Source organism: Mercenaria mercenaria, chromosome 13, assembly GCF_021730395.1.
Source record: "Mercenaria mercenaria strain notata chromosome 13, MADL_Memer_1, whole genome shotgun sequence".
Taxonomy (NCBI): domain Eukaryota; kingdom Metazoa; phylum Mollusca; class Bivalvia; order Venerida; family Veneridae; genus Mercenaria; species Mercenaria mercenaria.
The window spans coordinates 65,410,374-65,426,914 of NC_069373.1; the positions used below are offsets into that span (position 1 = coordinate 65,410,374).

Below are 16,541 nucleotides of genomic sequence, written 5' to 3' on the forward strand. Positions count from 1 at the left end.
CTGCTTATCAGTATACAGGGCCTTAGTCATGGTGTGCAGTATGGTGATAGGCTAAGTTCTGTGCAAATATTAAGAACTTGTATGACATGCTCCAAATATGTGCAGTCTTCTAAACAACTGTCCGGAAAGAGTGCATTTAAATAAGAGGTGTACAGTCGAAGCTGTACAGGCCACCTATAAGTGACCACCACCTATAAACAAGACCATTTATTAACAAAGATCACTTGTAACAATGTTCATCTGTAACAGAGACCAACTTTAAACAAAGATCTCCTGTACACAAAGACAACCTGTGAAGAAAGACCACCTGGTAAAAAAGCTCACCTGGGAAAAAAAATCATGTGGAAACAAAGATAACCTATAAACAAAAGTCATCTGTATACAAAGACCGAGTGGAAACAAAGGTGACCTGTAATCAAATACCATCTGTTAACAAAGATCACCTGTAAACAAAGACCACCTGTTAATAGATAATCACCTGTAAACAAAGACTATCAGTAAACAAAGACCATCTGTAAACAAAGATAACCTGCTGTAAACAAAGACAATAGGTAAACAAAGATCACCTGTAAACAAATACCACCTGGAAACAAAGATAATTTGTAAACAAAGATCACCTGTAAACAAAGATCACCCAGAGACAAAGATAACCTGTGAACATAGATCACCTGTAACAAAGACCATTTGTAAACAAAGACCACCTGGAAACAAAGATAACCTGTGAACATTGGTCACCTGTTGTAAACAAAGGTCACCTTGAAACAAAGATCACCTGTAAACAAAGACCACCTTGTAACAAAGATCACCTGTAAACAAAGACCACCTGGAAACAAAGATAACCTGTGAACATAGGTCACCTGTAAACAAAGACCACCTTGTAACAAAGATCACCTGTAAACAAAGGTCACCTGGAAACAAAGATCACCTGTAACAAAGACCATCTGGCTCTGAAGTTCCCTTTTTCAGGATTGGGTGGTTGGGGGAACTCAGCACTCGTCCAGTCTCTAGAAGGCAAAACTACAAGGTCTACTTTGCAACATAAATTTGCCATTTTGCCATCAAATGCAAAAAATAGACATTAAAATGAATGTGACCATTAGAATGACATTGACAGAACTTTTTAGCAGGAGTTCCAGCCCTCATTGCCTATACATCAGGTATCTGAAATTATTTTGAAAAACCAAATATTAAAGAACAAAACATTAAGAAATTGAGAATTCATATATTACAATATCACAAGCAATGCATTCATTAGAAATTTTCCAGAATGCGTGAAGTGCCAAAGACTTTGCAGGAAATTCCATTTCTGGCTTTACAATTGTCCAAGAATGCTTGATTGTAGTATTTATCAGATATGTAAAAATTTATGTTACATGCTTTACAATTACTTCCTTGAAATCCACGTTTCAGATTTTGAGAATTTCCGTCAGAAGTCTGTGTTATCAATCACCTATAAGAATTTTTTTGATCTTAAAAGTTTTTTTTTATATTCCAAATATATAATGTCAGCATATCCGCACGATAGGCTGAATATCATATTGTACAGAATTAGAGATGTTAAATGATTTAACACATGGTATATTCATTTTTTTGTTGATATTTCCAGTAGATTTACACTGAAATATTTGGCTGTCAATCAAACAAGTCTGTTAAGAGTTGCACTTGAAAATAATTAAACCGAATTAGCTGAATATGCAATTTGCCCTGTGATACACGTCGCCTCAACGCGAAACTAGTCTATGTGTATATAGAAATAGAAGCAGATAGACTAGTTTCGCGTTTAGGCCACGTGTAACAGAATTCTACTGGTGATATACCAAATGTTTGTCTGGTTAGTCATACATGTGATCTCCCGCGCGGGAGGGTTAAAATCCCGATTTTTTCACCTTGCCTCCCGTCTCCCGACCAAAACCATATTTCTCCCGCTTTTCATTGATAATTACCGAGGAGTGCCAAACATGTTTACACAGTAAATCAAAGTATCACCGACTGTTGTGTATTATACATGTTTGACACGCATGTAGCTGGAGGAAAGAGTTGTTTGTCAAAGGTGAATTAGGCCTATTAATTGTTTGTTTTGATAAGGGATTAGGCAAGCAGGGCCTTTTCCACCTGCCTCACGGGGCCGAATATCGGCCTATTCTCAATGCCAGTTAGGCTCCATTTTTTACCAATTTGAAGCAAAAAAAACTCTCAGTCATAAGAAATAATTCCCAACTGAAATGAATTTTAATTATTCAAAGAAAAGTTTTGTTCGGTAATAAAATCTCATAAAACCTAACCCATTACTATTTTTAGAACAGGAGTGTTATTTCCCCTTATGCAGTTACGCCATTTTCTTCCAATGTTTACCAAATTAATTTCTTACTAAAGTCGGACTTATTTCATTGAAAATTGGATGAAAATACACACTCATTTATTTGATAACATCAATCTACATTATTTTGGTAAAGGTAAATACACGTTGATGCATTTCTGTTCTCTATTTTTCATGCCAAAATCATATTTTTATACGAAAATGGGTGGGGTAAGATCGAATTTACATAATTTATGAGTTGTGTTCAGACAAATTTAAAGCTTCCTCGAGTAGAATAATGTTAATGCATGTTCATCACCATTTCAGACCTAAATTGAGACTTTGTTTCTGCAAATTTAATCTGTTAAAAAAGTTTAAAGTTAGAACAAGAGGGAGCTTCTGTAAGACAGTATGCTCGACTTTTCTCAGTGATTGACTCTGAATTAAAGCTTTGCCAGTAAAAGGGGCAATTAAAGCTTTGCCAGTAAAAGGGGCATAATAGTCGATCAATAGATTTGACTGTAACAGAGATATTAGACATTATATAACTTTAACAAAAAATGTAATTTAAAAAGTGGCATCGCATAACACTGTCAAAATTCAAATCAAGAGTTATGAGGATTGTTTCTTCTGGTGTATACATTATTGTGTGGCCAAAAATACTGGATTTTGTCTCTAAGTTATGTGTCCGCGCGCTTAATTTATGTCGATAAAAAACCTCCAGTTTTGAGACCCCAACTCCAGCTGAAAAATGGCAAACCTCCAGTTTTGGGATTCTGAACTTATCACATGTATGGGTTAGTTTAAGATAAAACAAGTATTTCAGTTATGTAATACTTGCAGGACAATGCAGTTTATATACCCAGTGTTCCTTGCTGGATTCTCTACTACTGAGCCTATCAAATATTCAGAATTATTACTTTTTATTATTTGTTCAGAATGTTAACAAATGGGCAATAGAACCTTCAACAGCTATAGTTTTTTGATGTTGATGTTCAAATTCCTTATTAGGTGCATGATGTCATTTAAACAATGTGACATCAGTTTCATGCATGTTAATTTTTTTCATTATGCTCTGGCTAAAAAAGACAAATTGATATTTTTTATTAAATAAAAGTTATAATTTTTTTTTTAATACAGATGCATATGTGATAAAAAGATTATTAGATCTACATTGAGAAATAAGCACTTGTTCTTTCATGCAATAATTTTGCACTCTTAAAAGTTGCATAGTAATTCTGCTAAAGAGCATGTGTGTTGTCTATGCAAAAATATCAGCTTCACTCCCAAGCCCTTTGATTGGCTGAAGCAAACTGCATTTGGGTCAGATTAATGTCTTAAATTCTATTATGAAGGAAATGTTTGAACTTTAATTTTACAATGACTGATAATCTAATATATTTTCTTTTGTCTTTTTCAGGTAAACAGTATATATAGAAATCACACCATAAGACATTTCATCCACATCGTCATTGTAAAAATAGTCATCTTTCACTCAGAAAGGGTAAGTAAATCTGTGTTATTATTAAATATTTATTAATATCGGAGAATGATCATAGCTTGCTTGAAAAACCAAGAGAGTCTGGTCATAGGTAAGAGACTGTAAACCATGAGAGACTGATCATAAATAGTCCTAAAATTTAATGGTCTATTGAATATGAGGTACAGGCTATTAGTAGAAAGAACACTATCAGATATAGGTGTTAAGTCATTAGTAACCCAAGGCTGTTGCAAACCATGAGAGTGGTCAGAAAACCGTCAGAGGAATTATCAGTAAACCATAAGAGTTGCCATTAAACTGCGAGTTTTTGTTGTTTTTTAGCTTGACTATTCAAAGAATAGTCTAGCTATTCTACTCACCCTGGCTTAGGCGTCGGCGTCACACCTTGGTTAAGTTTTTGCATGCAAGTACATACAGCTATCATTTAAAGGCATATAGCTTTGAAACTTATTTATTCTTTTTCTAGGTCAATTACCAACCTCACTGGGTCAAGTTCCATAACTCTAACATGTATTTTGAGCAAATTATGCCCCCTTTTTTGAAAATTCTGGTTAAAGTTTTACATGCAAGTTACTATCTCCAAAACTAATGCAGATATTGTATTGAAACTTCACATGTGTCTTCGGGGTTATAAAACTAGTTGATAGCACCAAGTCCCATAACTCTGACCTTCATTTTGGCCAAATTATGCCCCCTTTTGGACTTAGAAAATTCTGGTTAAAGTTTTGCGTGCAAGTACATACAGGTATTACTAAAAGGCATATAGATTTGAAACTTATTTTTTCTTTTTCTAGATCAATTACCTACCTCACTGGGTCAAGTCCCATAACTCTGACATGTATTTTGGCCAAATTATGCCCACTTTTGGACCTAGCAAATTCTGGTTGAAGTTTTGCGTGCAAGTACATACAGCTATTACTAAAAGGCATATAGATTTGAAACTTAATTTTTCTTTTTCTAGATCAATTACCTACCTCACTGGGTCAAGTCCTATAACTCTGACATGTATTTTGGGCAAATTTTGGACTTAGAAAATCCTGGTTAAAGTTTTACATGCAAGTAACTATCTCCAAAACTACTACAGATATTAAATTGAAACTTCACATGTGTCTTCGGGGTTATAAAACTAGTTGATAGCACCAAGTCCCATAACTCTGACATGTATTTTGGGCAAATTATGCCCCCTTTTGGACTTAGAAAATCCTGGTTAAAGTTTTGCGTGCAAGTACATACAGCTATTACCAAAAGGCATATAGCTTTGAAACTTATTTATTCTTTTTCTAGGTCAATTACCAACCTCACTGGGTCAAGTTCCATAACTCTTAACATGTATTTTGAGCAAATTATGCCCCCTTTTGGACTTAGAAAATTCTGGTTAAAGTTTTACATGCAAGGTACTATCCCCAAAACTAATGCTGATACTGAATTGAAACTTAACATGTTTCTTCGGGGTTATAAAACTAGTTGATAACATCAAGTCCCATAACTCTGATATGTATTTTGGTCAAATTATGTCCTCTTTCGAACTTAAAACTCTTTTGATATTTAACATTTTGGGTAATAATTTCCTGCTTCTGTGACAATATTTCAAATAGTCGAGCTTGGCTGTCTTACGGACAGCTCTTGTTTTTGTAAAAAATAAGAGCTGGTAAGAAGCCATGAGAGTTTTTAGTAATCCTTGACAGTTGACAGTAAACCGTAGTTGATCTTGAGAGAAAAAGGTGGTTCTCTTATTAGACTTTCAAAAAAAAACAAACCAAAAAACAATTGAGTACAAAAAAAAAAAAAATTCTTATGTTTAAATGTAACTGTTACTGCTACTGTCTGCTATATTAATGTGTTTTTTTTTTTCTGGGATTTATATACAGATTTTGCCAAAAGCCTAGCTTAAAACGTTAAAGCAATTTTAACAGACATCACATTTATACCTGATACGAAGCAGTAAATGACACGATTATCAATTTTACCACCATGAAAAAAGTGGATAAAACATATTGTTTTAAATGCAGGATTATGTGATAGTGCTTTTTAATGACCTTTAAACAAGAGAGATCACCTTGGATTACACAGGTTACCACATTAATCATTACATATATTCCTGGTTATCATTTTTATCTACTACCACTTGGAGATCCCTGCTGGCTACCCAGACAATAAGGTCAAGTACAAGGGCAGTTCAAAAAGTTCAGGTATGAAAGTCGTAACTTTTTTACCATCTGATATTTTGCATATATGTTCTTTGATCTGTAAGACTTAAGAACTGAAAATATAGCCAGTAAAAATTAATTTGTTTGAAAGTTACAGCTATTTACATTTTGCACATACATGTATTAATATGGTCTTGCTGCCGCAACGGTCATGAGATTAACGTACATTTGTAGTTTTGCTAAAATTATGCAGCCTGTACAAGATGTATATTTTTGCTGCTGGTTAATTTTAGCACATATCCTTAACTTGAAATGTAGAAGTAATGTAAAATAATGTTAGTATCTGCATTTTTTTTCTCTAAAATTTTTAATGTCATTGAGTAATATGTACAGAGCTAATGACATTCGACTACAATAACATGATGACAGTTTATGAAAATTGAAAAAAGAAAACCTACAACACGCAAATGAAATGTAACTTAGGAATAATTTAGAAAAGACAATATTAATATGTAAATTTAATATCAAATTTATATATCAATAAACTGAATCTGAAATAATGGCCTCCTGTTGGAACTTTCAGAGCCCCCATGTATGATATAACGCGAGTGTTGGAGATGGAATATAATTTGCATCATTGCTTTTGTCCTGATTTTAATTCAACTGCTTCATTCAACTCAGTGTGGCATGATTTAGATGATTATTTTATACATTTTCTGTGTTACAGCCGTAAGTAAATATTAGCAAAATTATGGTTGTGTATATATAAGTAGAAACAGTTCTCACAAACTTTATGCAATCTATGTTACATCAGACAACAAATTGCAGTGTCTGTTTTGTCTGGTTGCAATTGATGAAATACATTTAAGAGTCTTTAAACATACACCAGGGAAAAAAAGCAAGTTTTTGTCAAAGATCTTAAAATAGTTACAAAATTCTGCACCTTTGGGAAAAAAAATCAAATTAGTTTTCCAAAAATAGGATTGGTGTCTTAAGATTTTACATATTTTACTATTTGAAAATGATCTGCTTTGCTGTGTGTGGCATAAAAACATCTTTGGTGGCAGCCAGCTGACTGGATTAACATAGAAATCTTCAGATTATGTAAAATCAAGCATAAAGTATTTAAGGTGTTACCTAGTGATATCTCCAAACCTATTGCCCTTACAACAAGCTCTGCTGGGATCTACTTAATGTGCTCAATGATGATTATTGAGTACACTTTTTTCTAGTTTAACCTTGTTCATAATTCAAAATGGTTTGACATAAGGACAGCTTCTCCAGTTTTGATAGTAATACTGTTTCACTCAGAATTTGTGGCTTAGTAAAATATCTAGGGTAACTGAAAACACAGTCTTAAAATTCAAGTATCTGATTGGTTATGCCAAGTAAGAGTCTTGAAATTGACAAATGGCATGGTTCAGTTTTATAATCTCAAGAGCCTATGCTTGTTGACTATTCCACAAGTTCACTAAAGCTTTTTATCACATAGGTTGGTGCTTTCTTCCAATCGTCATAAAAAATATCCTTGTTTCCAAGGATTTCCTCAAAGTTTTTGATTACAATAAGGTAGTTTTAAGATCACCATAAAACTTTTTTGTTTCCATTGAATTCACTGAAGTTTTTTTATTATACATGTTGATCACCTTAAAAAACTTTTTTTCTTCCATTGATTTCTTTGAAGCTTTTGATTATACATGTTGATCACCTTAAAAAACTTTGTTTTTTCTTTACATTGATTTCTTTGAAGCTTTTGATTATACATGTTGATCATCTTAAAAAAACTGTTTTCTTTCCATTGATTTTTTGAAGCTTTTGATTATACATGTTGATCACCTTTAAAAATTTCTTTTCTTTCCATTGATTTCACTGAAGCTTTTGATTATACATGTTGATCACCTTAAAAAACTTTTTTTTTTTTGTTTCTATTGATTTCACTGAAGCTTTTGATTATACATGTTGATCAGCTTAAAAAACCCAACTTTTTTTCTTTCCATTGATTTCTTTGAAGCTTTTGATTATACATGTTGATCACCTTAAAAAACTTTTTTTTTTCTTTACATTGATTTCTTTGAAGCTTTTGATTATACATGTTAATCATCTTAAAAAAAACTTTTTTCTTTCCATTGATTTTTTGAAGCTTTTGATTATACATGTTGATCACCTTTAAAAATTTCTTTTCTTTACATTGATTTCACTGAAGCTTTTAATTATACATGTTGATCACCTTAAAAAAACTTTTTTTTCTTTCCATTGATTTCACTGAAGCGTTGATCACCTTAAAAAACTCTTTTTTTCTTTTCATTGATTTCACTGAAGCTTTTGATTATTCATGTTGATCACCTTAAAAAAACTTCTTTTTTTTGTTTCCATGGATTTCACTGAAGCTTTTGATTATACATGTTGATCACCTTAAAAAAAACTTCTTTTTTTTGTTTCCATGGATTTCACTGAAGCTTTTGATTATACATGTTGATCACCTTAAAAAACTTTTTTTTCTTTCCATTGATTTCACTGAAGCCTTTGATCATATAGGTTGATGCTCTCTTCAGCTCATTAAAACCAGCACATTAGCTGATTAATGAAATACAAGTTTAAACTGTTTAAACTGAGTTTTAAATTGTAACAAGTTTCTGAAATATCTGATATTAACATACTTCTCGCATAATTTTGGTCCAGTTTTGTAGCTGTAACCTCTGGTGACACCTTACAATTCATATTTTGTCTGATTTTGCTGATAGTTTTATACTTAAAGACAGTTAGAGATGGTATCATAAGGGTAGGTATTTCATCTTCAGAGACTTATCTAGACATTATCATCAAACCTGCATAAATGCTTAACTAATTACACTTATCTATGAATAATATTGTCAGTTAATTGGTAATATAAATAACTATTAACTGTTGTCTAATTGTGACAAGATAAAAATACAAGTAGGGCCATGTATTAAGGTCTGAGTTTTGTTTGAAATGCAGTTTTAAATGTGGCCTGTTATATTTTTTACTTCAAAGGGATGACCTAGAGTCTGATCATTTCTTTCATGTTTTTTTGACAGGACTGTTAGAAGGGCCATTACAGATGGTTTAAAGGTTTTTAAAAAAAACACTGGTTAGAAATTGAATACAAACCTAGTAGAATTATTTTACAAAAAAAGGTGTGTTAATGTAGAACAAATAGGTCCCAAAGACACCAGACTAACAAATAAAGAGATTGCACATTTGATCAAATTCCTCCAAGTCACCAAACTCAAGATTTTATTTATAATATTTTTGAATTTTATTTTGTGTACCATGAGTAACTGTTTTGCACAGAACCAGTGGAGATTCTGGAAATAAATGCAACAAAACTGACTAATTTCTCTAGTCTTATGGGTAACTAATGGTGACTAAATAAAGTTAAGATACTCCTACACTCCTTATAAAAATCTCACATCAAAATCAAGAATAAATTACATTTGTTAACATTATAAACGTATTATTCTCTTATATTTGAATCCTATTTCATTTTTAGATATTTGATATCATGATTAAGAAGACTGTATAAAATTATTATGTTCTCAAGCATACCGTACATTATAACATAAATAATTTATTGTGATGAAACTAATACACTAATCATATTGCAAACGTAAGTCAAATTTGGTTCAATCCGTTTTAAATTTCAGTGTAAAATATCATTTCTTCTCCTTTTATAGACACACCCAATATTAATGAAACAATTGTTATGGTCATTATACTTATTCATCTATTTGTTGTTAATTAAAGTATGAATTTATATATTGTTAACTAATATGGGTAAGCCTGCCCAATTGCGGGGTCATGTGTTCGATCCACAGGCGAGGCGAATGTTTTCCATGATGACTTGATGGAAGATACTGTATTGTCCTCCACCTCTGATTCATAATATTATGGGGAAGTTAGCAGTTACTCGCAGAGAACAGGTTTGTACTGGTACAGAATCAAAGAACACTGCTTAGGTTAACTGCCCCACATTTTATAACTGAAATATTGTTGAAAAACAGCTTTAAAACCAAAACAAAAAAACAAATATGAGTGAAGTACTAGGCAATGTATGTTAATTTTTCCCCAGAACACAAATGGATGTTTTCTAATTAAATCTGTAAGAAGATTCCATGGAAGTATAGAATGCAACCATGCAATGTAATGGCAGATTCAGTTTGACTGAGTCTATTCATAATAGGAAATAAAATCTGCAACAGCACTTTCACCACATAACATAGCTTTCTTTGGAATTCTGTTATAAAATAACATTGCATGGCCTCCATGATACAAAAGAACCATACAGAACTTACATAAAGTGACATCACTAAATTTTGCTCTTTAACCAAAAAAAAAAAAAAAAAAAAAAAAAAAAAAAAAAAAAGCAAGGATAATATTCCTTTTTCCAATAGGAAATAAGCAAACTTGAAACTTGTGATGCCTTTTGAGAGACCAGATCAAGCAATTGCAAGCAAGCTTGTATGGAACCAAAGACCCTAAGTTTAATACTTTTGGAAAATAGGATTAAGGTAGTGGACCCTTACTGACATGAGAAAATTTCCGTTTGATTATGTATTCTCTGTATGCACTTCCAGCATTTTCCGGTATGCACTTCCGGTATGCACTTCCGGCATTCTCCGGTATGCACTTCCGGCATTCTCCCGTATGCACTTTTGGCATTCTCCGGTATGCACTTCGGCATTCTCCGGTATGTACTTTTCGCATTCTCCGGTATGCACTCGGCATTCTCCGGTATACACTTTCGGCATTCTCCGGTATGTGCTTTTAGCATTCCCAGGTATGCACTTCTGGCATTCTCCGGTATGTACTGAAAGAGGTATATCATCATTAACTGAAGCATGCTGAACCTGCCTTACATAAGAGTACATAATCAGACAACAATTGCCACTACAGGTCCACTACTACCTTAAATATAGATCTAATGAAATAATAACAACAGATAAAAAAGACGCACTTATCAAAGAATATTCATATACCGGTAACTGCATTTTAATTGATAATTTGTCTATAATATATTTCTTGTAATGTTCACATAAAATAGCCCTCCACAGCCATGGAAAGCATGCAGACATCATTAAGCAAATATTTTATACACTTTGTTATTTGGATATGCCCATTGATTAGAACTAATATCGTTAACAGGTGTTAAAATGTCTTTTTATCACAAGTGAATTATTTGAGACTTTCAAAATTACTGAATATCAAATTAAGAACGCTAAGACATTGTCCGTGTGTAATGATTGGGATTAAATTTGATTTTAAATTGTGTTTTACAAATATTTTTGGTAACCTTTTCAGTTTCTTATGACAGCACCATTTTCGCGTGAGTTGTCTTGAAGTGTAGTATTACTTAAGGTTATGTCCTCGTCATTTTTCGTTTGATTTAAACCCGTATCACTTGTCTACACGAAATAACTTCAACAGGTATTAGGCTTATATAGGTCTGAAACTGTAGACCCGCATTAAAACCTTTCATACGGTTGTTTTGCCTGTCAATCAGTTAAATCAGCACAGGTGGCTTTTGATTGCAACAGAAATTACAAGATCTTTATCAGCGATCATGATAAAGCCTCAAATACTTACAAAATGAAATGATTGAATAAAACGGTTTTGCCCTTAATTGTTTGAAAACCATGTCGTGTCATGTAACGAACATATGAATACTGTTTTAATGTTGTGTTCTTCAATACCTTAATTGTTTTGGCCTTTGCTTTAAGGATGACACTGTTAGTTTTATGAGAAATTTACGAGGTTTTGCATACTTTTCTGAAAGCAAGAACAAAGTAAAGACTATTTCATTATTGAAGAGGAATGTTAAAAATAAGTTATTTGATCATTTGAACATTAAACAGAAACCATGTGCTATTTTAGCAAATTTAATTAATTTTTTCATGAAAGTGACATCTGAAAAGAAACTTTTTAGTAGTTTCTAATAGAATGATAAATTATAAGAATATTAAAGTGTAATTTTTTTAGACAAATTCATGATGGATTTGACCCATGTTACTGTTTTTACACTGGTTAGAGTTTTATAAGACAGGTTAAGTTTAACTTGCCAAAATAAACCTTATAAAGCAAGCGGTGAGGTTAGGAGAGTGGTTGTTTGGTTGTCAAAGCTTTCAGACACCTTCTAATTAACATGGCAGTTGTTGAAATATTAGCCAGGTCTGATTGTCCAGATGAACATGGGATCCCCATATTGACAAGTACTTGACCCGTGCTGATGTTTGGGAAGGGGCGGAGAAGGCCAAGTAAAACTACACTTATAATCTGGTAGCCTGTTTGAAATAGAATAGTGTCCAACTTATCTCTGAATCTTGACGGCTTTTGTTGAAAAATAAAATCATACCTCGGAGATTGACAACTGATATTTTTCATAAGGAGACAATCTGTGATCATCAAAGTTAAGTATATGTTACTGATTTCAATGATCTGAATGAAGTCAGTGACTTTTCACACCTTTTCTATCAAAACTAATGATTTTGACCAAAGCTGGGGTCATTTGATAATTAGTGGAAGTGTCAGCATCAGTAGAAGCTTGACAAATCATCCTGGTCAGTGAAAAGCATATGGAATTCATCTGGATCTTGTAAAAGCATGTATAATCAATCATCTAAAGAATCTGATCTGCCCATAATGATTTAAACTTTGTAAATCTGTTCCACTTTCTGCATTTTGACAACAAATATTAATGTACCTTGGAGTTGAATGGAGAAAATGGATTATAGTAGAACCTATTTTCGACTGTTTGGAATGATTTGAACACTGATAATTACTGGAGATTTCAGTGTGGTCAAATAATACTGGGCTTATTATTTTGAAAGCTCATTTTTCATCAAATAACCTTTCATCTGTCAGGGTTCATGGAAATTTTAATAGGTCTTCTCCAAAGAGTAAAACATATACTTTTTTGTCTATTTTATATTCCTTGGGAAAGAAGGCATGTATTTTTACATGCTGATCACAGAATTGAATATCGGACAACTTATATAGAATTGCAAAGACTAATAAAAATGTCAAAGAAATTGGTGTTTTAATATGTGTTCTATTTCTTTTGGTAACACACTATTGAAAGAAGTCTCAATAGTTTAGATGGTCTTGTCAATGTATACAATCAACCTGAATAGATCTCCCGTGCACATTAAAATATAACCATTGAATTTTTTTATTAATTGAAAGCAATTAAAATGGCAATAAATGTTGATGTTTCAAAGTGAAGCACACATCTTACTTGCCATTTGATATGTTAGTAAGTAAACAGGTGATTGAGGTCTTGAGTCAAAGTTTAACAAAGCCCAGGAATTGAAGGTCAGTCTCAAACTGTAACCTCTTTTTGAACATAATACTGAAATTGACCAATGGCAATGTGGCATTATTGAAGAAAAGTCCTTATGAATATTGCTGTGCAAATTGGAGACTGGGTAGATATAACGGAAGAAAGAACAGAATTGCTGTCTCCAAGAACCGATCTATCACTTTGAAGGTCAAGGTCATACATAAGTTCCCTTCGTACACTACAATGGGCCTATATACAAGATTCTAATGCATATGTATTACATTTTTAGCTCGACTATTCGAAGAATAAGTAGAGCTATCCTACTCACCACGGCGTCGGCGTCGGCGTCACACCTTGGTTAAGTTTTTCGTACCAGTCCACATTTTGACAAAGTCTTTTGAGATAAAGCTTCGAAACTTTCAACACTTGTTTACCATCATCATGGCCAGTTATAGGCAAGAGCACATAACTCCATCAAGGATTTTGGCTGAATTATGGCCCCTTTTGACTTAGAAATCATGGTTAAGTTTTTCGTACCAGTTCATATTTTGACAAAGTCGTTTAAGATAAAGCTTTGAAACTTTCAACACTTGTTTACCATCACCATGGCCAGTTATAGGCAAGAATACATAACTCCATCAGGGATTTTGGCAGAATTATGGCCCTTTTCGACTTAGAAATCTTGGTTAAGTTTTTCGTACCAGTTCATATTTAGACAAAGTCTTTTGAGATAAAGCTTTGAAACTTTCAACACTTGTTTACCATCACCATGTCCAGTTATAGGCAAGAGCACATAACTCTATCAAGGATTTTGGCTGAATTATGGCCCTTTTTGACTTAGAAATCTGGGTTAATATTTCGTACCAGTTCATATTTTGACAAAGTCTTTTGAGATAAAGCTTTGAAACTTTCAGCACCTGTTTACCATCACCATGTCCAGTTATAGGCAAGAGTACATAACTCCATCAAGGATTTTGGCTGAATTATGACCCCTTTTGACTTAGAAATCTTGGTTAAGTTTTTCGTACCAGTTCATATTTTTTGTAAAGTGTTTGACATATGGCTTTGAAACTTTTATCACTTGTTTAGTATAATAGTCTCTATCTGTAGGAAAGAGAACATAACTCTGTCATCTATTTTGGCTGAATTATGGCCCTTTTTGGACTTTGAAATTGGTTCTGTTTTCATACAAATCCATGTTTTGTCAAAACTATTTGACATATGGCTTTTAAACTTTGAACACTTGTTTATCATTATGATTTCCATCTGTAGGCAAGAGTACGTAACTATTTTGACTGAATTATGGCCCTTTTTGGACTTTGAAATTGGCTCATATATTGCCATTTAGTGCAAGACTTATCGAAATCAAAATAATACAGGAACATTGTTTGTCTAATCTATTTATTTCTTTTGTCTGAATTTCCGTGGAAATATTTTGACCCCATTCTTCAATCAATTCTTCGAATAGTCGAGCGCGCTGTCATCAGACAGCTCTTGTTCTTTTCCTCTGCATACTTCTGTTTAATTCCAAACTTAAAAGTAAAATTACAAGTGAAGAAAAAAAAAAATAGATTTCAGTTTCCTTAGGTTTTCATAGATTGCCTTATAGCACTAGAGTCCTATAAGCTATATTAAAAAATAATATGTATGTATATATCGTAGACTTCCTTTTTTCCCACTTTTTAGACAATTTATTTAAATCATTCAATCACAAAGTTATAAAGTCTACAATATTGCATCTTTTTTTTATTAATATGCCGTTCGCTTTTCTGAGTTATGAAAATAACGAGAAAGAAATCTCCTTTTTTTGAGGTAAATGGAAAAAAATCACTTTTTGAAGCAATTTGTCAAATTATAAATTGATGAATATACGATTTTGAGTTTTTATTAATTGAAGGCTAACAAGTAATTTAAAGTGTAATACTTGTACACCATTCCTATTGAACTTGTAATTTATCTCACAGATGATTAACATTGATAGTAAACAAATTTAATGACTTCCCTTTGGTTAAAAAAAGCACCAATTTAAACGCAGTTAAAAGTAACATTTAAATCGATGAATAAGTGTGTTTTTTTTTCTTGAATGGAGCTTTTTATCGAAGTTTTTGTAGATTTTAATTTTGGTTATTTTTATGCTGTTACTAACAGTAGCGTAATTCATCTCCACTTGAAGTGCATTCAGTCTGAGTCTCTCTTTTTTTATTATAAATATATTTTTCATCCTTCGAAAAAAATTGCTGTTTCATAAATATATAATTTTCACGACATGACTCAGGCTACAGAATTTTACGTTAATGAAACCTGGAAGGGATGAGGTGAAAGTGCAGCTCATTTATATAGTCGGTAGAAATTAAACATAGTATATTATAATGTTACTAATGCACAATTAATGTACAGAGCAAGAGAAGCGAAAAAATCGGAAAAGAAGGCTTTGTGCATTGTAATGTTTAAAATGTTTTCTAGTGATTCAGCATATGTAAAACGTCACCGTAAAGCATGTTTGTACCATGCGGTAACATTATCGAACAAATTATTTTGCATTATCTTTGTCAGAATCGTATTATGTCACAACTGTGTTAATTTATTACCTTTCTGATGAGAAAATATTTCACACGCCATATCACATGGAATTGTGATTGTGCATTCTTTATGTGTATTATGTAACATGATGATCTGCGATAAAAATGCACACTGGTTTGTGCCAAATTATACAAATAAAAGGTAAAAAAAGTAGTTCCTTCTATTGTTTATATGTCCGATAAAACATAATAGAACATGTGCATTAATTAGGCTATGTAATACGTTAGTAATTGTTACTTGTCATTTACAATTTTTTACAGTGGTAAAAGAAACAAACAAAAAAGAACAGAAAAACACTTTTTTTCCAGTCATTTCTGATACTTAAAAAGGCAAAACATGTATACTAGTAATAAATTTCTTAATTTGTTTTCATGCCTCATAGGAAAAATAAGTTATAAACAGAACCTTTATTTTGAAGCGACTTTAATACCTACTCAATTAAGTTATGTAAGTGAAAATATTAGTTTTGATTTTAAGTTCTGGCAACGTTAACAATCAAAAATTTGATGTTATTTTCCGAAATGAACAATACATTCTTTCATGCATTAATAAACTATGGCCAACTCTAGTCAGTCACAAAAAAAAAATTGATTTGTCTAATATACCTACTTAAAAAAAGTAAAATGTTGTTTTGACAGCAGAGGTGCAAGGTTGTTTAGTTTGACTTATCAAAATTTGACAAGACACACCATTTGAACATACCAAGTTTCATCCAGTCAA

The 16,541-nt window shown here is 32.4% G+C and overlaps 1 protein-coding gene across 1 annotated transcript in view; it reads left to right on the top strand.

Moving 5' to 3' along the window:
- The window catches only part of LOC123530249 (A disintegrin and metalloproteinase with thrombospondin motifs 9-like), a 151,327-nt gene that overhangs the window by 55,775 nt on the left and 79,011 nt on the right, over positions 1–16,541 (top strand). Inside the window, exon 5 of the mRNA XM_053522100.1 lies at positions 3,717–3,800. Within this exon, the coding sequence (XP_053378075.1) occupies positions 3,717–3,800 (84 nt within the window). The remainder of the gene's footprint in view (positions 1–3,716; positions 3,801–16,541) is intronic.